Below are 24,474 nucleotides of genomic sequence, written 5' to 3' on the forward strand. Positions count from 1 at the left end.
GGGATGTCTAAAGCTTTCCACAGGATGTCTAAAGCTTTCCACGAGGATGTCTAAAGCTTTCCACAGGGATGTCTAAAGCTTTCCACAGGGATGTCTAAAGCTTTCCACGAGGATGTCTAAAGCTTTCCACAGGGATGTCTAAAGCTTTCCACAGGGATGTCTAAAGCTTTCCACAGGGATGTCTAAAGCTTTCCACAGGGATGTCTAAAGCTTTCCACAGGATGTCTAAAGCTTTCCACAGGGATGTCTAAAGCTTTCCACAGGGATGTCTAAAGCTTTCCACAGGGATGTCTAAAGCTTTCCACAGGGATGTCTAAAGCTTTCCACAGGGATGTCTAAAGCTTTCCACAGGGATGCTGGCCCGTGTTGACTCCAATGCTTCCCACAGTTGTGTCCAGTTGGCTGGATGTCCGTTGGGTGGTGGACTATTCTTGATACACACGAGAAACTGTTGAGCGTGACAAACCCAGCAGCGTTGCAGTTCTTGACTCACTCAAACTGGTGCGCTTGACACCTACTACCATACCCTGTTCAAAGACACTTAAATATTCTGTCTTGCCCATTCACCATCTGCATGGCACACATACACTATTGTCTCAAGGCTTAAATATCCTTCTTGAACCCGTCTCCTCTCCTTCATCTACAATGATTTAAGTGGATTTAACAAGTGCCATCAATAAGGGATCATAGCTTTCACCTGGATTCACCTGGTCAGTCTATGTCATGGAAAGGGCAGGTGTTCCTAATGTTTTGTGCACTCAGTGTACACCGACCTGTCCTTGTAGCTAATGGTGTGAACTTGGTGTGGTATAGTCCATCTTTACCGTAGGGGTAATTCCATGGTGATCACCCCTGTGCCGTCATTCTGTTACCACACTGTGCATCTGCATTGTTCTTCAAGTACAATTCTCTGTGGAAATTGTTAAGACTTCCTTGTGTGTAGAGTTTGTTTAACATTGTGCTTTTTGTTTGGTTTATGTTATCTAATGTGTAAAATCTAATCTAACACTCCCCATCGTCTCCAGCAGCACATCTAATCTAACACTCCCATCGTCTCCAGCAGCACATCTAATCTAACACTCCCCATCGTCTCCAGCAGCACATCTAATCTAACACTCCCCATCGTCTCCAGCAGCACATCTAATCTAACACTCCCAACACCTCCAGCAGCACATCTAATCTAACACTCCCAACACCTCCAGCAGCACATCTAATCTAACACTCCCATCGTCTCCAGCAGCACATCTAATCTAACACTCCCAACGTCTCCAGCAGCACATCTAATCTAACACTCCCAACGTCTCCAGCAACACATCTAATCTAACACTCCCAACGTCTCCAGCAGCACATCTAATCTAACACTCCCCATCGTCTCCAGCAACACATCTAATCTAACACTCCCAACGTCTCCAGCAGCACATCTAATCTAACACTCCCCATCGTCTCCAGCAGCACATCTAATCTAACACTCCCAACACCTCCAGCAGCACATCTAATCTAACACTCCCATCGTCTCCAGCAGCACATCTAATCTAACACTCCCAACGTCTCCAGCAGCACATCTAATCTAACACTCCCAACACCTCCAGCAGCACATCTAATCTAACACTCCCCATCGTCTCCAGCAGCACATCTAATCTAACACTCCCATCGTCTCCAGCAGCACATCTAATCTAACACTCCCAACGTCTCCAGCAGCACATCTAATCTAACACTCCCAACACCTCCAGCAGCACATCTAATCTAACACTCCCCATCGTCTCCAGCAGCACATCTAATCTAACACTCCCAACGTCTCCAGCAGCACATCTAATCTAACACTCCCAACGTCTCCAGCAGCACATCTAATCTAACACTCGACGACATTTCCAGCAGCACATCTAATCTAACACTCCCAACGCCTCCAGCAGCACATCTAATCTAACACTCCCATCGTCTCCAGCAGCACATCTAATCTAACACTCCCAACGTCTCCAGCAGCACATCTAACCTAACACTCCCAACACCTCCAGCAGCACATCTAATCTAACACTCCCCATCGTCTCCAGCAGCACATCTATTCTAACACTCCCAACGTCTCCAGCAGCACATCTAATCTAACACTCCCAACGTCTCCAGCAGCACATCTAATCTAACACTCGACGACGTTTCCAGCAGCACATCTAATCTAACACTCCCCATCAGCACATCTAATCTAACACTCCCAACGTCTCCAGCAGCACATCTAATCTAACACTCCCATCGTCTCCAGCAGTACATCTAATCTAACACTCCCAAAGTCTCCAGCAGCACATCTAATCTAACACTCCCAACACCTCCAGCAGCACATCTAATCTAACACTCCCAAAGCCTCCAGCAGCACATCTAATCTAACACTCCCAACGTCTCCAGCAGCACATCTAATCTAACACTCCCAAAGTCTCCAGCAGCACATCTAATCTAACACTCCCCATCGTCTCCAGCAGCACATCTAATCTAACACTCCCAACGCCTCCAGCAGCACATCTAATCTAACGCTCCCAACGTCTCCAGCAGCACATCTAATCTAACACTCCCAACATCTCCAGCAGCACATTGATCTGACTGCTGGTACACCTCTACCTAACTTGGTAATCACTCTACCTAACTTGGTAATCATAAAACAATCTACTTGAGCTAGAAACATGAAACATGGAGACGAGTCTGAATTCCACTATCTAAACCACTTCCTTGTGTTCTTGTGATATCGAGAGCTTTGGACTGTAAGGTTGTATCTGCAAAAAGATGTTTCTGAGATAATTGCCTTTAATGTTCAGAACCGTCATTAGTTTGAATGGTGTCTGATCCCGCATTAGTTTGAATGGTGTCTGATCCCGCATTGGTTTGAATGGTGTCTGATCCCTCATTGGTTTGAATGGTGTCTGATCCCTCATTGGTTTGAATGGTGTCTGAACCCTCATTGGTTTGAATGGTGTCTGATCCCTCATTGGTTTGAATGGTGTCTGAACCCTCATTGGTTTGAATGGTGTCTGATCCCTCATTGGTTTGAATGGTGTCTGATCCCTCATTGGTTTGAATGGTGTCTGAACCCTCATTGGTTTGAATGGTGTCTGATCCCTCAATGGTTTGAATGGTGTCTGAACCCTCATTGGTTTGAATGGTGTCTGATCCCTCATTGTTTTGCATGGTGTCTGATCCCTCATTGGTTTGAATGGTGTCTGATCCCTCATTGGTTTGAATGGTGTCTGAACCCTCATTGGTTTGAATGGTGTCTGATCCCTCATTGGTTTGAATGGTGTCTGATCCCTCAATGGTTTGAATGGTGTCTGAACCCTCATTGGTTTGAATGGTGTCTGATCCCTCATTGGTTTGAATGGTGTCTGAACCCTCATTGGTTTGAACTGTGTCTGATCCCTCAATGGTTTGAATGGTGTCTGAACCCTCATTGGTTTGAATGGTGTCTGATCCCTCATTGGTTTGAATGGTGTCTGATCCCTCATTGGTTTGAATGGTGTCTGATCCCTCATTGGTTTGAATGGTGTCTGAACCCTCATTGGTTTGAATGGTGTCTGAACCCTCATTGGTTTGAATGGTGTCTGATCCCTCAATGGTTTGAATGGTGTCTGAACCCTCATTGGTTTGAATGGTGTCTGATCCCTCATTGGTTTGAATGGTGTCTGATGCTTCGTTGGTTTGAATGGTGTCTGTGTCCTCCAGCCCAGAGAGGCCAGTCGTATCAACCATGACCCTAACTCTGTGTCTTGTCTGTGTCCTCCAGCCCAGAGAGGCCAGTTGTATCAACCATGACCCTAACCCTGTGTCTTGTCTGTGTCCTCTAGCCCAGAGAGGGGAGTCGTATCAACCATGACCCTAACCCTGTGTCTTGTCTGTGTCCTCCAGCCCAGAGAGGGGAGTCGAATCTGGAAGATGCACATGGTGAAAGGTCAGGAGGGGCTGGGGATCCAGATTACGGGAGGACGAGGGTCCAAGCGCTCCCCGCACGGCATCATCATAGCGCACGTAGAGGAGGGAGGCGCCACACAGAGGTAAGATACACACACACACACACGCACACACATATACACACACACATGGATGCACACACACACACGCACGCACATGCACACACACACACACACACACATGCATAAACACATACAGCCATACACACATACATGCATAAATACCACCACCCGTGGAGTACCTGTGTGTGTGTGTACCCGTGTGTGTCTGTGTGTGTGTGACCACGTCCACTTTAGGGACACACAGCTGATCTGCTGTGTGAATAGGGAGGATATCAATGCAAACTGTAATATATTAGACTTGAAGTGTTCAAGAGGTTGATGTTCATGAGTAAATATCTTTCAGAAGGAGATCTTTCCCATCAGCCAGTTACAAAACAATTATACACACAGTCACAATTTGATTTCCATTCAGCAACCCTAATACCAGCAGCATACCACCCTGCATCTCTCCCTCCAGCAGAAGCTAAGCAGGGTTGGTCCTGGTCAGTCCCTGGATGGGAGACCAGATGCTGCTGGAAGTAGGAGGCACTCTTTTTCCTCTGGTATAAAAAATATCCAAATGCCCCAGGGCAGTGATTGGGGACATTGCCCTGTGTAGGGTGCTGTCTTTTGGACGGGATGTTAAACGGGGGTCCTGACTCTCTGAGGTCATTAAAGGTCCCATGGCACTTATCGTAAGAGTAGGGGTGTTAACCCCGGTGTCCTGACTCTCTGAGGTCATTAAAGATCCCATGGCACTTATCGTAAGAGTAGGGGTGTTAACCCCGGTGTCCTGACTCTCTGAGGTCATTAAAGATCCCATGGCACTTATCGTAAGAGTAGGGGTGTTAACCCCGGTGTCCTGGCTAAAATCCCAATCTGGCCCTCAAACCATCATGGTCACCTAATAATCCCCAGTTTAGTATTGGCTCATTCATCCCCCTACTCTCCCCTGTAACTATTCCCCAGGTCGTTGCTGCAAATGAGAATGTGTTCTCAGTCAACTTACCTGGTAAAATAAAAATCAAAAAAAATATTGGCTTTATTATGTACAGTACATATTGGACACACCTACTCATTCAATGGTTTTCATTCATTTGTGCTATTTTCTACATTGTATAAGAAGATTGAAGACATCAAAACTCTTAAATAACACATATGGAATCATGTAGTAACCAAAAAAGTGTTAAAAAAAAATCTAAATATATTTTATATTTGACATTTTCCAAATAGCCATCCTTTGCCTTGATGAAAGCTTTGCAAACTATTGGCATTCTCTCAACCAACTTCATGAGGTAGTCACCTGGAATGCATTTCAATTAACAGGTATGCCTTGTTAATTTGTGGAATTTCTTTCCTTCTTAAGACAATCAGTTGTGTTGTGACAAGGTAGAGTTCGTATACAGAAGATAGCCCTAGTCCATATTATGGCAAGAACAGCTCAATTAAGCAAAGATAAATGACAGTCCATCATTACTTTAAGACATGAAGGTCATTCAATTTGGAAAATGTCAAGGAAAGTTTCGCAAAAACCATCAAGCATTATGATGAAACTGGCTCTCACGAGGACCACCACAGGAAAGGAAGCCCCAGAGGATAAGTTCATTAGTTACCAGCCTCAGAAATTGCAGCCCAAATAAATGCCTCACAGAGTTCAAGTAACAGACACATCTCAACATCAACTGTTCAGAGGAGACTGCGTGAATCAGGCCTTCATGTTCAAATTGCTGCAAAGAAACCACTACTAAAGGACACCAATAATAAGAGGAGACTTGCTATGGCCAGAAAACACGAGCAATGAACATTAGACCGGTGGAAATCTGTCCTTTGGTCTGATGAGTCCAAATTTGAGATTGTTGATTCCAACTGCCGTATCTTTGTGAGACGCAGACTGGGTGAACAAATGATCTCCGCACGTGTATTTGGCACGGTGAAGCATGGAGGAGGAGGTGTGATGGTGCTTTGCTGGTGACACTGTCTGCGATTTGTTTAGAATTCAAGGCACTACTTAACCAGCATGACTACCACAGCATTCTGCAGCGATACACCATCCCATCTGGTTTGCGCTTAGTAGGACTATGATTTGTTTTTCAACAGGACAATGACCCAAAAAACACCTCCAGTCTGTGTAAGGCCCATCTGACCAAGAAGGAGAGTGATGGATTGCTGCATCAGGTGACCAGACGTTATTCTATAACTTGTACGCTGAGAGTCAGGAAGCAAGTTCAGGGAGTGACTTTTAATATTAAATAACACGAGGAACAAAACAAGTAACACGAGTAGCGTACAGACATGAAACACTGGAACAGAAACAATAACGCCCGGGGAAGGAACCAGGACTGACAGATACATGGGAGGTAATCATGCAGGTGATTGAGTTCAGGTGAGTTTTTTAAGTTGCGCGTAATGATGGTGACAGGTGTGCGTAATAATGAGCAGTCTGACGACCTCGAGCGCTGGAGATGAGGAGTATATGTGTCAATAAAAAAATATATTTTAGAAAATTTGTTTAACAATTTTTTTGTGATTACTACATGATTCCATAAGTGTTATTTCATAGTTTTGATACAATGTAGAAAATAGTAACAATAAAGAAAAATGCTTGAATGGTAGGTGTTATAAAACTTTTGACTGGTACTGGGTGGGTGTGTTTCTGTGTGTTTCTGTGTGTTTCTGTGTGTGTGTGTGTGTGTGTGTATGTTTCTGTGTGTGTGTGTGTGTTTCTGTGTGTGTATGTTTCTGTGTGTGTGTGTTTCTGTGTGTGTGTGTTTCTGTGTGTGTGTGTTGCTGTGTGTGTTTATGTGTGTGTGTGTTTATGTGTGTGTGTGTTTCTGTGTGTGTGTTTCTGTGTGTGTTTCTGTGTGTGTGTTTCTGTGTGTGTGTGTTTCTGTGTGGGTGTGTTTCTGTGTGTGTATGTTTCTGTGTGTGTATGTTTCTGTGTGGGTGTGTTTCTGTGTGTGTTTCTGTGTGTGTGTGTTTCTGTGTGTCTTTCTGTGTGTGTGTTTCTGTGTGTGTGTGTTTCTGTGTGTGTATGTTTCTGTGTGGGTGTGTTTCTGTGTGTGTTTCTGTGTGTGTGTGTTTCTGTGTGTCTTTCTGTGTGTGTGTTTCTGTGTGTGTGTGTTTCTGTGTGGGTGTGTTTCTGTGTGGGTATGTTTCTGTGTGTGTATGTTTCTGTGTGGGTGTGTTTCTGTGTGTGTATGTTTATTGGTGTGTATGTTTCTGTGTGTGTTTCTGTGTGTGTTTCTGTGTGTGTGTGTGTATGTTTCTGTGTGTGTGTGTGTTTCTGTGTGTGTATTTTTCATCTTATATTATTTCCTCTGGTTGTGGAGGGGTCTGTACCTGACTGTCAGTGGTCTGTTCCTGACTGTCAGTGGTCTGTTCCTGACTGTCAGTGGTCTGTACCTGACTGTCAGTGGTCTGTTCCTGACTGTCAGTGGTCTGTTCCTGACTGTCAGTGGTCTGTTCCTGACTGTCAGTGGTCTGTTCCTGACTGTCAGTGGTCTGTACCTGACTGTCAGTGGTCTGTTCCTGACTGTCAGTGGTCTGTTCCTGACTGTCAGTGGTCTGTACCTGACTGTCAGTGGTCTGTTCCTGACTGTCAGTGGTCTGTTCCTGACTGTCAGTGGTCTGTTCCTGACTGTCCGTGGTCTGTACCTGACTGTCAGTGGTCTGTTCCTGACTGTCAGTGGTCTGTTCCTGACTGTCAGTGGTCTGTTCCTGACTGTCAGTGGTCTGTTCCTGACTGTCAGTGGTCTGTTCCTGACTGTCAGTGGTCTGTTCCTGACTGTCCGTGGTCTGTAGCAGACTGTCAGGGGTCTGTTCCTGACTGTCAGTGGTCTGTTCCTGACTGTCCGTGGTCTGTAGCAGACTGTTCGTGGTCTGTTCCTGACTGTCCGTGGTCTATTCCTGACTGTCCGTGGTCTGTTCCTGACTGTCCGTGGTCTGTTCCTGACTGTCCGTGGTCTGTTCCTGACTGTCCGTGGTCTGTAGCAGACTGTCCGTGGTCTGTAGCAGACTGTCAGTGGTCTGTTCCTGACTGTCAGTGGTCTGTTCCTGACTGTCCGTGGTCTGTAGCAGACTGTTCGTGGTCTGTTCCTGACTGTCCGTGGTCTGTTCCTGACTGTCCGTGGTCTGTAGCAGACTGTCCGTGGTCTGTAGCAGACTGTCAGTGGTCTGTTCCTGACTGTCCGTGGTCTGTAGCAGACTGTCCGTGGTCTGTAGCAGACTGTCCGTCGTCTGTAGCAGACTGTCCGTGGTCTGTTCCTGACTGTCCGTGGTCTGTAGCAGACTGTTCGTGGTCTGTTCCTGACTGTCCGTGGTCTGTAGCAGACTGTCAGTGGTCTGTTCCTGACTGTCCGTGGTCTGTAGCAGATTGTCAGTGGTCTTTTCCAAACTGTCCGTGGTCTGTAGCAGACTGTCCGTGGTCTGTTCCTGACTGGCCGTGGTCTGTAGCAGACTGTTCATGGTCTGTTCCTGACTGTCCGTGGTCTGTAGCAGACTGTTCGTGGTCTGTAGCAGACTGTTCGTGGTCTGTAGCAGACTGTCCGTGGTCTGTAGCAGACTGTCAGTGGTCTGTTCCTGACTGTCCGTGGTCTGTAGCAGACTGTTCGTGGTCTGTAGCAGACTGTCCGTGGTCTGTAGCAGACTGTCCGTGGTCTGTTCCTGACTGTCCGTGGTCTGTAGCAGACTGTTCGTGGTCTGTTCCTGACTGTCCGTGGTCTGTTCCTGACTGTCCGTGGTCTGTTCCTGACTGTCCGTGGTCTGTTCCTGACTGTCCGTGGTCTGTAGCAGACTGTCCGTGGTCTGTAGCAGACTGTCAGTGGTCTGTTCCTGACTGTCAGTGGTCTGTTCCTGACTGTCCGTTGTCTGTAGCAGACTGTTCGTGGTCTGTTCCTGACTGTCCGTGGTCTGTTCCTGACTGTCCGTGGTCTGTAGCAGACTGTCCGTGGTCTGTAGCAGACTGTCAGTGGTCTGTTCCTGACTGTCCGTGGTCTGTAGCAGACTGTCCGTGGTCTGTAGCAGACTGTCCGTGGTCTGTAGCAGACTGTCCGTGGTCTGTTCCTGACTGTCCGTGGTCTGTAGCAGACTGTTCGTGGTCTGTTCCTGACTGTCCGTGGTCTGTAGCAGACTGTCAGTGGTCTGTTCCTTACTGTCCGTGGTCTGTAGCAGACTGTCAGTGGTCTGTTCCTGACTGTCCGTGGTCTGTAGCAGACTGTCCGTGGTCTGTTCCTGACTGGCCGTGGTCTGTAGCAGACTGTCCGTGGTCTGTTCCTGACTGGCCGTGGTCTGTAGCAGACTGTTCGTGGTCTGTTCCTGACTGTCCGTGGTCTGTAGCAGACTGTCCGTGGTCTGTTCCTGACTGGCCGTGGTCTGTAGCAGACTGTCCGTGGTCTGTTCCTGACTGTCCGTGGTCTGTAGCAGACTGTTCGTGGTCTGTTCCTGACTGTCCGTGGTCTGTAGCAGACTGTCAGTGGTCTGTTCCTGACTGTCCGTGGTCTGTAGCAGACTGTCCGTGGTCTGTTCCTGACTGTCCGTGGTCTGTAGCAGACTGTCCGTGGTCTGTTCCTGACTGGCCGTGGTCTGTAGCAGACTGTCCGTGGTCTGTTCCTGACTGGCCGTGGTCTGTAGCAGACTGTTCGTGGTCTGTTCCTGACTGTCCGTGGTCTGTAGCAGACTGTCCGTGGTCTGTAGCAGACTGTTCGTGGTCTGTAGCAGACTGTCCGTGGTCTGTAGCACACTGTCAGTGGTCTGTTCCTGACTGTCCGTGGTCTGTAGCAGACTGTTCGTGGTCTGTAGCAGACTGTCCGTGGTCTGTAGCAGACTGTCCGTGGTCTGTTCCTGACTGTCCGTGGTCTGTAGCAGACTGTTCGTGGTCTGTTCCTGACTGTCCGTGGTCTGTAGCAGACTGTCAGTGGTCTGTTCCTGACTGTCCGTGGTCTGTAGCAGACTGTCAGTGGTCTGTTCCTGACTGTCCGTGGTCTGTAGCAGACTGTCCGTGGTCTGTAGCAGACTGTCCGTGGTCTGTTCCTGACTGGCCGTGGTCTTTAGCAGACTGTCCGTGGTCTGTTCCTGACTGTCCGTGGTCTGTAGCAGACTGTCCGTGGTCTGTAGCAGACTGTCAGTGGTCTGTTCCTGACTGTCCGTGGTCTGTAGCAGACTGTCCGTGGTCTGTAGCAGACTGTCCGTGGTCTGTAGCAGACTGTCCGTGGTCTGTTCCTGACTGTCCGTGGTCTGTAGCAGACTGTCAGTGGTCTGTTCCTGACTGTCCGTGGTCTGTAGCAGACTGTCAGTGGTCTGTTCCTGACTGTCCGTGGTCTGTAGCAGACTGTCCGTGGTCTGTTCCTGACTGGCCGTGGTCTGTAGCAGACTGTCCGTGGTCTGTTCCTGACTGGCCGTGGTCTGTAGCAGACTGTTCGTGGTCTGTTCCTGACTGTCCGTGGTCTGTAGCAGACTGTCCGTGGTCTGTAGCAGACTGTTCGTGGTCTGTAGCAGACTGTCCGTGGTCTGTAGCAGACTGTCAGTGGTCTGTTCCTGACTGTCCGTGGTCTGTAGCAGACTGTCCGTGGTCTGTTCCTGACTGGCCGTGGTCTGTAGCAGACTGTCCGTGGTCTGTTCCTGACTGGCCGTGGTCTGTAGCAGACTGTTCGTGGTCTGTTCCTGACTGTCCGTGGTCTGTAGCAGACTGTCCGTGGTCTGTAGCAGACTGTTCGTGGTCTGTAGCAGACTGTCCGTGGTCTGTAGCACACTGTCAGTGGTCTGTTCCTGACTGTCCGTGGTCTGTAGCAGACTGTTCGTGGTCTGTAGCAGACTGTCCGTGGTCTGTAGCAGACTGTCCGTGGTCTGTTCCTGACTGTCCGTGGTCTGTAGCAGACTGTTCGTGGTCTGTTCCTGACTGTCGTGGTCTGTAGCAGACTGTCAGTGGTCTGTTCCTGACTGTCCGTGGTCTGTAGCAGACTGTCAGTGGTCTGTTCCTGACTGTCCGTGGTCTGTAGCAGACTGTCCGTGGTCTGTAGCAGACTGTCCGTGGTCTGTTCCTGACTGGCCGTGGTCTTTAGCAGACTGTCCGTGGTCTTTTCCTGACTGTCCGTGGTCTGTAGCAGACTGTCCGTGGTCTGTAGCACACTGTCAGTGGTCTGTTCCTGACTGTCCGTGGTCTGTAGCAGACTGTTCGTGGTCTGTAGCAGACTGTCTGTGGTCTGTAGCAGACTGTCCGTGGTCTGTTCCTGACTGTCCGTGGTCTGTAGCAGACTGTTCGTGGTCTGTTCCTGACTGTCCGTGGTCTGTAGCAGACTGTCAGTGGTCTGTTCCTGACTGTCCGTGGTCTGTAGCAGACTGTCAGTGGTCTGTTCCTGACTGTCCGTGGTCTGTAGCAGACTGTCCGTGGTCTGTAGCAGACTGTCCGTGGTCTGTTCCTGACTGGCCGTGGTCTTTAGCAGACTGTCCGTGGTCTGTTCCTGACTGTCCGTGGTCTGTAGCAGACTGTCCGTGGTCTGTAGCAGACTGTCAGTGGTCTGTTCCTGACTGTCCGTGGTCTGTAGCAGACTGTCCGTGGTCTGTAGCAGACTGTCCGTGGTCTGTAGCAGACTGTTCGTGGTCTGTTCCTGACTGTCCGTGGTCTGTAGCAGACTGTCAGTGGTCTGTTCCTGACTGTCCGTGGTCTGTAGCAGACTGTCAGTGGTCTGTTCCTGACTGTCCGTGGTCTGTAGCAGACTGTCCGTGGTCTGTTCCTGACTGTCCGTGGTCTGTAGCAGACTGTCCGTGGTCTGTTCCTGACTGTCCGTGGTCTGTATCAGACTGTCCGTGGTCTGTTCCTGACTGTCCGTGGTCTGTAGCAGACTGTCTGTGGTCTGTTCCTGACTGTCCGTGGTCTGTAGCAGACTGTCCGTGGTCTGTTCCTGACTGTCCGTGGTCTGTAGCAGACTGTCCGTGGTCTGTTCCTGACTGTCCGTGGTCTGTAGCAGACTGTCCGTGGTCTGTTCCTGACTGTCCGTGGTCTGTAGCAGACTGTCCGTGGTCTGTTCCTGACTGTCCGTGGTCTGTAGCAGACTGTCCGTGGTCTGTTCCTGACTGTCCGTGGTCTGTAGCAGACTGTCCGTGGTCTGTTCCTGACTGTCCGTGGTCTGTAGCAGACTGTTCGTGGTCTGTTCCTGACTGTCCGTGGTCTGTAGCAGACTGTCAGTGGTCTGTTCCTGACTGTCAGTGGTCTGTTCCTGACTGTCCGTGGTCTGTTCCTGACTGTTCGCTGTCTGTTCCTGACCGTCCGTGGTCTGTTCCTGACTGTTCGCTGTCTGTTCCTGACTGTTCGTGGTCTGTTCCTGACTGTTCGCTGTCTGTTCCTGACTGTTCGCTGTCTGTTCCTGACTGTTCGCTGTCTGTTCCTGACTGTTCGCTGTCTGTTCCTGACTGTTCGTGGTCTGTAGCAGACTGTCCGTGGTCTGTAGCAGACTGTCCGTGGTCTGTTCGCTGTCTGTTCGTGGTCTTTAGCAGACTGTCCGTGGTCTGTTCCTGACTGTTCGTGGTCTGTAGCAGACTGTCCGTGGTCTGTAGCAGACTGTCAGTGGTCTGTTCCTTACTGTCCGTGGTCTGTAGCAGACTGTCCGTGTTCTGTAGCAGACTGTCCGTGGTCTGTAGCAGACTGTCCGTGGTCTGTTCCTGACTGTCCGTGGTCTGTAGCAGACTGTCCGTGGTCTGTTCCTGACTGTCCGTGGTCTGTAGCAGACTGTCAGTGGTCTGTTCCTGACTGTCCGTGGTCTGTAGCAGACTGTCAGTGGTCTGTTCCTGACTGTCCGTGGTCTGTAGCAGACTGTCCGTGGTCTGTTCCTGACTGGCCGTGGTCTGTAGCAGACTGTCCGTGGTCTGTTCCTGACTGGCCGTGGTCTGTAGCAGACTGTTCGTGGTCTGTTCCTGACTGTCCGTGGTCTGTAGCAGACTGTCCGTGGTCTGTTCCTGACTGTCCGTGGTCTGTAGCAGACTGTCCGTGGTCTGTTCCTGACTTTCCGTGGTCTGTAGCAGACTGTTCGTGGTCTGTTCCTGACTGTCCGTGGTCTGTAGCAGACTGTCAGTGGTCTGTTCCTGACTGTCCGTGGTCTGTAGCAGACTGTCAGTGGTCTGTTCCTGACTGTCCGTGGTCTGTAGCAGACTGTCCGTGGTCTGTTCCTGACTGGCCGTGGTCTGTAGCAGACTGTCCGTGGTCTGTTCCTGACTGGCCGTGGTCTGTAGCAGACTGTTCGTGGTCTGTTCCTGACTGTCCGTGGTCTGTAGCAGACTGTCCGTGGTCTGTTCCTGACTGGCCGTGGTCTGTAGCAGACTGTCCGTGGTCTGTTCCTGACTGTCCGTGGTCTGTAGCAGACTGTCCGTGGTCTGTTCCTGACTGGCCGTGGTCTGTAGCAGACTGTTCGTGGTCTGTTCCTGACTGTCCGTGGTCTGTAGCAGACTGTCCGTGGTCTGTAGCAGACTGTTCGTGGTCTGTAGCAGACTGTCCGTGGTCTGTAGCACACTGTCAGTGGTCTGTTCCTGACTGTCCGTGGTCTGTAGCAGACTGTTCGTGGTCTGTAGCAGACTGTCCGTGGTCTGTAGCAGACTGTCCGTGGTCTGTTCCTGACTGTCCGTGGTCTGTAGCAGACTGTTCGTGGTCTGTTCCTGACTGTCCGTGGTCTGTAGCAGACTGTCAGTGGTCTGTTCCTGACTGTCCGTGGTCTGTAGCAGACTGTCAGTGGTCTGTTCCTGACTGTCCGTGGTCTGTAGCAGACTGTCCGTGGTCTGTAGCAGACTGTCCGTGGTCTGTTCCTGACTGGCCGTGGTCTTTAGCAGACTGTCCGTGGTCTGTTCCTGACTGTCCGTGGTCTGTAGCAGACTGTCCGTGGTCTGTAGCAGACTGTCAGTGGTCTGTTCCTGACTGTCCGTGGTCTGTAGCAGACTGTCCGTGGTCTGTAGCAGACTGTCCGTGGTCTGTAGCAGACTGTCCGTGGTCTGTTCCTGACTGTCCGTGGTCTGTAGCAGACTGTCAGTGGTCTGTTCCTGACTGTCCGTGGTCTGTAGCAGACTGTCAGTGGTCTGTTCCTGACTGTCCGTGGTCTGTAGCAGACTGTCCGTGGTCTGTTCCTGACTGGCCGTGGTCTGTAGCAGACTGTCCGTGGTCTGTTCCTGACTGGCCGTGGTCTGTAGCAGACTGTTCGTGGTCTGTTCCTGACTGTCCGTGGTCTGTAGCAGACTGTCCGTGGTCTGTAGCAGACTGTTCGTGGTCTGTAGCAGACTGTCCGTGGTCTGTAGCAGACTGTCAGTGGTCTGTTCCTGACTGTCCGTGGTCTGTAGCAGACTGTCCGTGGTCTGTTCCTGACTGGCCGTGGTCTGTAGCAGACTGTCCGTGGTCTGTTCCTGACTGGCCGTGGTCTGTAGCAGACTGTTCGTGGTCTGTTCCTGACTGTCCGTGGTCTGTAGCAGACTGTCCGTGGTCTGTAGCAGACTGTTCGTGGTCTGTAGCAGACTGTCCGTGGTCTGTAGCACACTGTCAGTGGTCTGTTCCTGACTGTCCGTGGTCTGTAGCAGACTGTTCGTGGTCTGTAGCAGACTGTCCGTGGTCTGTAGCAGACTGTCCGTGGTCTGTTCCTGACTGTCCGTGGTCTGTAGCAGACTGTTCGTGGTCTGTTCCTGACTGTCGTGGTCTGTAGCAGACTGTCAGTGGTCTGTTCCTGACTGTCCGTGGTCTGTAGCAGACTGTCAGTGGTCTGTTCCTGACTGTCCGTGGTCTGTAGCAGACTGTCCGTGGTCTGTAGCAGACTGTCCGTGGTCTGTTCCTGACTGGCCGTGGTCTTTAGCAGACTGTCCGTGGTCTTTTCCTGACTGTCCGTGGTCTGTAGCAGACTGTCCGTGGTCTGTAGCACACTGTCAGTGGTCTGTTCCTGACTGTCCGTGGTCTGTAGCAGACTGTTCGTGGTCTGTAGCAGACTGTCTGTGGTCTGTAGCAGACTGTCCGTGGTCTGTTCCTGACTGTCCGTGGTCTGTAGCAGACTGTTCGTGGTCTGTTCCTGACTGTCCGTGGTCTGTAGCAGACTGTCAGTGGTCTGTTCCTGACTGTCCGTGGTCTGTAGCAGACTGTCAGTTCGCTGTCTGTTCCTGACTGTTCGCTGTCTTTTCCTGACTGTTCGCTGTCTGTTCCTGACTGTTCGCTGTCTGTTCCTGACTGTTCGTGGTCTGTTCCTGACTGTTCGCTGTCTGTACTGTAAATTGCAGAGCAAAGCAGTCAGTACCTGACTGTTCGTGGTCTGTAGCAGACTGTCAGTGGTCTGTTCCTGACTGTCCGTGGTCTGTTCCTGACTGTTCGCTGTCTGTTCCTGACTTTCCGTGGTCTGTTCCTGACTGTTCGCGGTCTGTTCCTGACTGTTCGCTGTCTGTTCCTGACTGTTCGCTGTCTGTTCCTGACTGTTCGTGGTCTGTTCCTGACTGTTCGCTGTTTGTACTGTAAATTGCAGAGCAAAGCAGTCAGTACCTGACTGTTCGTGGTCTGTAGCAGACTGTCAGTGGTCTGTTCCTGACTGTTCGCTGTCTGTAATGTAAATTGCAGAGCAAAGCAGTCAGTACCTGACTGTTCGCTGTCTGTACTGTAAATTGCAGAGCAAAGCAGTCAGTACCTGACTGTTCGTGGTCTGTAGCAGACTGTCCGTGGTCTGTTCCTGACTGTTCGCTGTCTGTAATGTAAATTGCAGAGCAAAGCAGTCAGTACCTGACTGTTCGCTGTCTGTAATGTAAATTGCAGAGCAAAGCAGTCAGTACCTGACTGTCCGTGGTCTGTAGCAGACTGTCCGTGGTCTGTTCCTGACTGTTCGCTGTCTGTACTGTAAATTGCAGAGCAAAGCAGTCAGTACCTGACTGTTCGCTGTCTGTAATGTAAATTGCAGAGCAACGCAGTCAGTACCTGACTGTTCGCTGTCTGTAATGTAAATTGCAGAGCAAAGCAGTCAGTACCTGACTGTCCGTGGTCTGTAGCAGACTGTCCGTGGTCTGTTCCTGACTGTTCGCTGTCTGTACTGTAAATTGAGGAGTAAAGCAGTCAGTACCTGACTGTTCGCTGTCTGTAATGTAAATTGAGGAGTAAAGCAGTCAGTACCTGACTGTCCGTGGTCTGTAGCAGACTGTCCGTGGTCTGTTCCTGACTGTTCGCTGTCTGTAATGTAAATTGAGGAGCAAAGCAGTCAGTACCTGACTGTTCGCTGTCTGTAATGTAAATTGAGGAGTAAAGCAGTCAGTACCTGACTGTTCGCTGTCTGTACTGTAAATTGAGGAGTAAAGCAGTCAGTACCTGACTGTCCGTGGTCTGTAGCAGACTGTCCGTGGTCTGTTCCTGACTGTTCGCTGTCTGTAATGTAAATTGAGGAGCAAAGCAGTCAGTACCTGACTGTCCGTGGTCTGTAGCAGACTGTCCGTGGTCTGTTCCTGACTGTTCGCTGTCTGTAATGTAAATTGAGGAGCAAAGCAGTCAGTACCTGACTGTTCGCTGTCTGTACTGTAAATTGAGGAGCAAAGCAGTCAGTACCTGACTGTTCGCTGTCTGTACTGTAAATTGAGGAGCAAAGCAGTCAGTACCTGACTGTCCGTGGTCTGTAGCAGACTGTCCGTGGTCTGTTCCTGACTGTTCGCTGTCTGTAATGTAAATTGAGGAGCAAAGCAGTCAGTACCTGACTGTTCGCTGTCTGTACTGTAAATTGAGGAGCAAAGCAGTCAGTACCTGACTGTCCGTGGTCTGTAGCAGACTGTCCGTGGTCTGTTCCTGACTGTTCGCTGTCTGTAATGTAAATTGAGGAGCAAAGCAGTCAGTACCTGACTGTTCGCTGTCTGTACTGTAAATTGAGGAGCAAAGCAGTCAGTACCTGACTGTTCGCTGTCTGTAATGTAAATTGAGGAGTAAAGCAGTCAGTACCTGACTGTTCGCTGTCTGTAATGTAAATTGAGGAGCAAAGCAGTCAGTACCTGACTGTTCGCTGTCTGTAATGTAAATTGAGGAGTAAAGCAGTCAGTACCTGACTTTTCGCTGTCTGTACTGTAAATTGAGGAGTAAAGCAGTCAGTACCTGACTGTTCGCTGTCTGTAATGTAAATTGAGGAGCAAAGCAGTCAGTACCTGACTGTTCGCTGTCTGTACTGTAAATTGAGGAGTAAAGCAGTCAGTACCTGACTGTTCGCTGTCTGTACTGTAAATTGAGGAGTAAAGCAGTCAGTACCTGACTGTTCGCTGTCTGTAATGTAAATTGAGGAGTAAAGCAGTCAGTACCTGACTGTTCGCTGTCTGTAATGTAAATTGAGGAGCAAAGCAGTCAGTACCTGACTGTTCGCTGTCTGTACTGTAAATTGAGGAGTAAAGCAGTCAGTACCTGACTGTTCGCTGTCTGTACTGTAAATTGAGGAGCAAAGCAGTCAGTACCTGACTGTTCGCTGTCTGTAATGTAAATTGAGGAGTAAAGCAGTCAGTACCTGACTGTTCGCTGTCTGTACTGTAAATTGAGGAGTAAAGCAGTCAGTACCTGACTGTTCGCTGTCTGTAATGTAAATTGAGGAGCAAAGCAGTCAGTACCTGACTGTTCGCTGTCTGTACTGTAAATTGAGGAGTAAAGCAGTCAGTACCTGACTGTTCGCTGTCTGTACTGTAAATTGAGGAGTAAAGCAGTCAGTACCTGACTGTCCGTGGTCTGTAGCAGACTGTCCGTGGTCTGTTCCTGACTGTTCGCTGTCTGTACTGTAAATTGAGGAGTAAAGCAGTCAGTACCTGACTGTTCGCTGTCTGTAATGTAAATTGAGGAGTAAAGCAGTCAGTACCTGACTGTTCGCTGTCTGTAATGTAAATTGAGGAGCAAAGCAGTCAGTACCTGACTGTTCGCTGTCTGTACTGTAAATTGAGGAGTAAAGCAGTCAGTACCTGACTGTTCGCTGTCTGTACTGTAAATTGAGTAGCAAAGCAGTCAGTACCTGACTGTTCGCTGTCTGTAATGTAAATTGAGGAGTAAAGCAGTCAGTACCTGACTGTTCGCTGTCTGTACTGTAAATTGAGGAGTAAAGCAGTCAGTACCTGACTGTTCGCTGTCTGTACTGTAAATTGAGGAGTAAAGCAGTCAGTACCTGACTGTTCGCTGTCTGTACTGTAAATTGAGGAGTAAAGCAGTCAGTACCTGACTGTCCGTGGTCTGTAGCAGACTGTCCGTGGTCTGTTCCTGACTGTTCGCTGTCTGTACTGTAAATTGCAGAGCAAAGCAGTCAGTACCAGACTGTCCGTGGTCTGTACTGTAAATTGAGGAGTAAAGCAGTCAGTACCTGACTGTCCGTGGTCTGTAGCAGACTGTCCGTGGTCTGTTCCTGACTGTTCGCTGTCTGTACTGTAAATTGCAGAGCAAAGCAGTCAGTACCTGACTGTCCGTGGTCTGTAGCAGACTGTCCGTGGTCTGTTCCTGACTGTTCGCTGTCTGTAATGTAAATTGCAGAGCAAAGCAGTCAGTACCCACCAATCTTCCTTTTGTTTTGTCAATTTGGTTGAATGCTTTTGTAAATGTAATGATTTGTGGATTCGAATAAAGTATCAAATACATTTAAAAGTGTGTGCGTGCGCTTGTGTGTGCGTGTGTGTGTGCGTGTGTGTGTGCGTGTGTGTGTGTGTGTGTGTGTGTGTGTGTGTTAGGGACGGGCGGCTGAAGGCTGGTGATGAGCTCTTGATGATCAACGGTCAGTCTCTGGTTGGTCTGTCTCATTCAGAGGCCGTGGCCGTCCTCCGCTCTTCCACTGGACTGGTACAACTGGTGGTCGCTAGTAGGGTGAGTAGGACACACACAGCTATGTCTTACTATACTCAGTGAGTAGGACACACACAGCTATGTCTTACTATACTCAGTGAGTAGGACACACACAGCTATGTCTTACTATACTCAGTGAGTAGGACACACACAGCTATGTCTTACTATACTCAGTGAGTTGGACACACACAGCTATGTCTTACTATACTCAGTGAGTAGGACACACACAGCTATATCTTACTATACTCAGTGAGTAGGACACACACAGCTATGTCTTACTATACTCAGTGAGTAGGACACACACAGCTATGTCTTACTATACTCAGTGAGTAGGACACACACAGCTATGTCTTACTATACTCAGTGAGTAGGACACACACAGCTATGTCTTACTATACTCAGTGAGTAGGACACACACAGCTATGTCTTACTATACTCAGTGAGTAGGACACACACAGCTATGTCTTACTATACTCAGTGAGTAGGACACACACAGCTATGTCTTACTATACTCAGTGAGTAGGACACACACAGCTATGTCTTACTATACTCAGTGAGTATGACCTTATACTTGGTGAGTATGACTTTATCACAGCTATATCTTACTATACTCAGTGAGTATGACACAATCACAGCTATATCTTACTATACTCGTGAGGACTTATACAGGGGACCAACAGTCCTATTTTTCCGAACCCTAAACCTAACTCTAACCATAAACATAACCCTAAACCTAATACATAACCCTAAACCTAACCCTAATTTTAACAGTAAACCTAAACCTAACCCTAATTTTAACAGTAAACCTAAACCTAACCCTAATTTTAACAGTAAACCTAAACCTAACCCTAATTTTAACAGTAAACCTAAACCTAACCCTAATTTTAACAGTAACCATAAACCTAACACTAATTTTAACAGTAACCCTAAACCTAACCCTAATTTTAATAGTAAACCTAAACCTAATGCATAAACCTAAACCTAACCCAAATTTTAACAGTAAACCTAAACCTAATGTATAAACCTAAAATGGTCGGCAAAATGTCCTCATTTCTCTGAATTTTAGGCGGTTTACTGTTCTTTTGAGTACTTCTGGTACTCTGGTACACACACACACACACACACACACACACACTCACACACACACACACACACGCACACACACACACACCATTCTCCATCCACACGCCCTCTCACGCCTCTCCGCTGTCCTCTGGTTCTTCCAGGAGGAGTCCGAGGTGGATTTCCACCGTTACCCATCCACCAGCCTGCCAGACCTGGTCAGTACTTCCTCCTCCTCTCCTTCTCCTAGCAACAACATGGAACCTCGTCACGGCCTGACCTCCAGCAGCCTCTCTCTACCCGCTACGGTATGTGTGTCTGGGGAGGAGTGTTGTCTGTTTTGTTAGCCCTGCTGTCCAAACGCCAACTGAAGCCGACAGACCAATGGGACAGCCGTCGGATGTGTGCGAGGGTGTGCACTGTTTGGGTCGGAGCATAGGGTGTCTGGGTGTGTACTGGGTGTGTACTGGGTGTGTGTACTGGGTGTGTGTACTGGGTGTGTGTACTGGGTGTCTGTACTGGGTGTGTGTACTGGGTGTGTACTAGGTGTGTCCTGGGTGTCTATACTGGGTGTGTGTACTAGGTGTGTACTGGGTGTGTGTACTAGGTGTGTACTGGGTGTGTACTGGGTGTCTATACTGGGTGTGTGTACTGGGTGTGTGTACTGGGTGCGTGTACTAGGTGTGTGTACTGGGTGTGTGTACTGGGTGTGTGTACTGGGTGTCTATACTGGGTGTGTGTACTGGGTGTGTGTACTGGGTGTCTATACTGGGTGTGTGTACTGGGTGTCAGTACTGGGTGTGTGTACTGGGTGTGTGTACTGGGTGTCTATACTGGGTGTGTGTACTGGGTGTCTATACTGGGTGTGTACTGGGTGTGTACTAGGTGTGTACTGGGTGTCTATACTGGGTGTGTGTACTGGGTGTCTATACTAGGTGTGTGTACTGGGTGTCTATACTGGGTGTGTGTACTGGGTGTATCTCTCTCTGTATCTCCCTCACCTCTCTCTCCTCCCTCACCTCTCTCTCCTCCCTCCCCCCTCTCTCCCTCCCTCTCTCTCTCCTCCCTCTCTCTGTATCTCCCTCTCCTCCCTCTCTCTCTCCTCCGCCCCCCCCCTCTCTCCCTCCCTCTCTCTCTCCTCCCTCTCTCTGTATCTCCCTCTCCTCCCTCTCTCTCTCCTCCGCCCCCCCATCTCTCCCTCCCTCTCTCTCTCCTCTCTCTCTCTGTATCTCCCTCTCCTCCCTCTCTCTCTCCTCCCTCTCCACCTCCCTCTCTCTGTATCTCCCTCTCCTCCCTCTCTCTCTCCTCCCTCCCCCTCTCCACCTCTCTCTCTCCTCCCTCTCTCTCTCTTCCTCCTCTCCTGCTCTCCTTCCCCTGTCTCCTCTGAATCACTACTGTACTAAAACAGTTTAGAAATAGTCTCGTCCCTCACGCAGGGTCTTTGTTTTCTGTTGCTTTCTATAGAGTCCTGCTTGCTCACAAATCCACCACGAATTCCCCAGCGTCCCACTGGTTTGGAACCAGCCACTCTCAGAGGGTTTTGTGTTTTCATGAAGGCACTCTGGTGAACATAGACACTCCATTGGTCTGTCCAGACCAGTCACTGAGTAGTCTGTTGTTCTGAGTAATTTTACGACCCCCCCCCCCCTTGTATCTCTGGACATGGGTGAGGTCACCACATGTGTGGGAGGTGGGACAAAGGAGGTATCAGGGGTATGAAGAGTGGAACTAGGGGCTCCATTGTAAACTAAAACAATGATAACTAACCTGAACAACAGTATACAAGGCATTTGAGAGAAACATACAGCGAGGCATAAAGTAATCGAAGGTGGTGATTAGGGAGAGCTAGCTAAAAACAACAGGTGAGACAACAACAGCTAATCAGCTAGCACAACAACAGCAGGTAAAATGGCGTTGACTAGGCAGAGAGGGTCGGATTAACTACACACAGAGCCTGAGTTCGCGGCTGGGGCCGACAGATAAAACATAAACAAACAGAATGGGGTACCGTGATTAATGGACAGTCCAGCAGGCATCAGCTATGTAGTCAAGTGATCACAGTGTCCAGGTGGCAGCAGTAGATGGAACAGGGAAGCCGCCACCACGCTATCGACACAGTGTTTAAAGTTAGTAGCCCTGGGATAGTAGGAGCGTCAGCTCCGACGGAGGCCGGTTGAAGGCACAGCGGATGGAGTATTCGTACTTAATGAAATCTACAGTAAGGTACTTAATTGAATCTACAGTAAGGTACTTAATTGAATCTACAGTAAGGATCTTAATGAAATCTACAGTGAAGTACTTCATTGAATCTACAGTAAGGATCTTAATTTAGGTACTTAATTAAATCTACAGTAAGGAACTTAATTAAATCTACAGTAAGGAACTTAATTAAATCTACAGTAAAGTACTTATTCTCACCCAGAAATGATTTGATATTTAACCGGCTGCATTAGGTCTTTAACATGGTGTGAAGAGAGGGAACGAAAACAACAGAACAGGAAGGTGGAAATAGAACTGGTGGATAGGACACACACACACACACACACACACACACACACACACACATACACGCACACACAGACAGACAGACACAGACAGACACACAAACACTGCACATCTGTGACTGGTGGATAGGACAGACAGACAGACAGACAGACAGACAGACAGACAGACAGACAGACAGACAGACAGACAGACAGACAGACAGACAGACAGACAGACAGGCAGACAGGCAGGCAGACAGACAGACACACACTGCACATCTGTGACTGTCACGCCGGTGCCTCTTGAGCTGTAGAAGAGAGAGGGAAAGAAGGTGTTGAGGGAGTTTGTCAAAACCCCCAGGCAGTCATCGTTATGAAAACAAGTCAGCCAGGAGAAAACTCTTCAAACGTTCTGACAGCAGCAACTCCCTGATCAACGCTTAATCACATCAGTACCATATTAAAACCATGAGGTACTCCGCACAGAACTCTGTTAACTCCTTCAACAGACAGACACGTTATCAGAAACATTATCCAACACATTATCAGACACCTTATCACACACGTTATAATGTGCATTACCATTAGGAGAGGAGGAGTCGAGGAGGAGAGGGGAGAGAGTGAGTTTGACACAGTGGCTGGACTGTTTCCACTGGAGGAGAGGAGGAGGAGAGGAGAGGAGGAGGAGGAGGGGAGAGTAGGAGAAGAGGAGTGTAGGAGAAGAGGAGAGGAGGAGGAGAGGAGGAGGAGGAGGGGAGAGTAGGATAAGAGGAGAGGGGAGAGAGTGAGTTTGACACAGTGGGTGGACTGTTTCCACTGGAGGAGAGGAGGAGGAGGAGGAGGAGAGGAGGAAAATAGGACAGAAATAGGAGGAGAAGAAGAGTCACCAGTGGAGGGGATGATTTACCATGTCAGTCACATTAGTGTTTCATCATGACAGAGACAAGTATGGAGAGAGAGAGAGACAAGTATGGGGGGAGAGGGACAGAGAGACAAGTATGGAGAGAGAGAGACAGAGAGACAAGTATGGAGAGACAGAGAGACAAGTATGGAGGGAGAGAGACAGAGAGACAAGTATGGAGGGAGATAGACAGAGAGACAAGTATGGAGGGAGAGGGACAGAGAGACAAGTATGGAGGGAGAGGGACAGAGAGACACGTATGGAGGGAGAGGGACAGAGAGACAAGTATGGAGGGAGAGAGACAGAGAGACAAGTATGGAGAGAGAGAGACAGAGAGACACGTATGGAGGGAGAGAGACAGAGAGACAAGTATGGAGGGAGAGAGAGAGAGACAAGTATGGAGGGAGAGAGACAGAGAGACACGTATGGATGGAGAGAGACAGAGAGACACGTATGGAGGGAGAGGGACAGAGAGACACGTATGGAGGGAGAGAGACAGAGAGACACGTATGGAGGGAGAGAGACAGAGAGACACGTATGGAGGGAGAGAGACAGAGAGACACGTATGGAGGGAGAGAGACAGAGAGACACGTATGGAGGGAGAGGGACAGAGAGACAAGTATGGAGGGAGAGAGACAGAGAGACACGTATGGAGGGAGAGAGACAGAGAGACAAGTATGGAGGGAGAGAGAAGAGAAGAGAGTTAATCAAAATTGGCTTTGTTTTCTAATTTTTTGTGGGTCGGTGTAATCAGAGGGAAATATGTCTCTCTAATATGGTCATACATTTGGCAGGAGGTTAGGAAGTGCAGCTCAGTTTCCACGTCATTTTGTGGGCAGTGTTGCACATAGCCTGTCTTCTCTTGGGGGCCAGGTCTGTCTACGGCGGCCAAATAGCATTGGGTGGCTGGAGTCTTTGACAATTTTTTGGGGCCTTCCTCTGACACCGCTTGGTATAGAGGTCCTGGATGGCAGGAAGCTTGGCCCCAGTGATGTACTGGGCCATACTCACTACCCTCTGTAGCGCCTTGTGGTCAGAAGCCGAGCAGTTGCCGTACCATGCAGTGATGCAACCAGTCAGGATGCTCTCGATGGTGCAGCTGTAGAACCTTTTGAGGATCTGTGGACTGTTACCAAATCTTTTCAGTCTCCTGAGGGGGAATAGGTGTTGTCGTGCCCTCTTCACGACTGTCTTGGTGTGTTTGGACCGTTCTAGTTTGATGTTGATGTGGACACCAAGGAATTTGAAGCTCTCAACCTGCTCCACTGCAGCCCC

General features: G+C 49.3%; 1 protein-coding gene across 5 annotated transcripts in view; it reads left to right on the forward strand.

Annotated features, from left to right (window-relative positions):
* Positions 1 to 24,474, forward strand: part of LOC110525145 (PDZ domain-containing protein 2) — a 209,886-nt gene that overhangs the window by 128,415 nt on the left and 56,997 nt on the right. For all 5 annotated transcript variants that reach the window (XM_090236856.1, XM_090236857.1, XM_090236860.1 and 2 more), the window contains 3 exons: positions 3,880 to 4,025; positions 18,642 to 18,774; positions 19,980 to 20,123. In XM_090236856.1, coding sequence (XP_090092982.1) covers positions 3,880 to 4,025; positions 18,642 to 18,774; positions 19,980 to 20,123 — 423 coding nt within the window. The remainder of the gene's footprint in view (positions 1 to 3,879; positions 4,026 to 18,641; positions 18,775 to 19,979; positions 20,124 to 24,474) is intronic.

Source organism: Oncorhynchus mykiss, chromosome 6 (genome assembly GCF_057628025.1).
Source record: "Oncorhynchus mykiss isolate SJ-2025 chromosome 6, ASM5762802v1, whole genome shotgun sequence".
Classification (NCBI taxonomy): domain Eukaryota; kingdom Metazoa; phylum Chordata; class Actinopteri; order Salmoniformes; family Salmonidae; genus Oncorhynchus; species Oncorhynchus mykiss.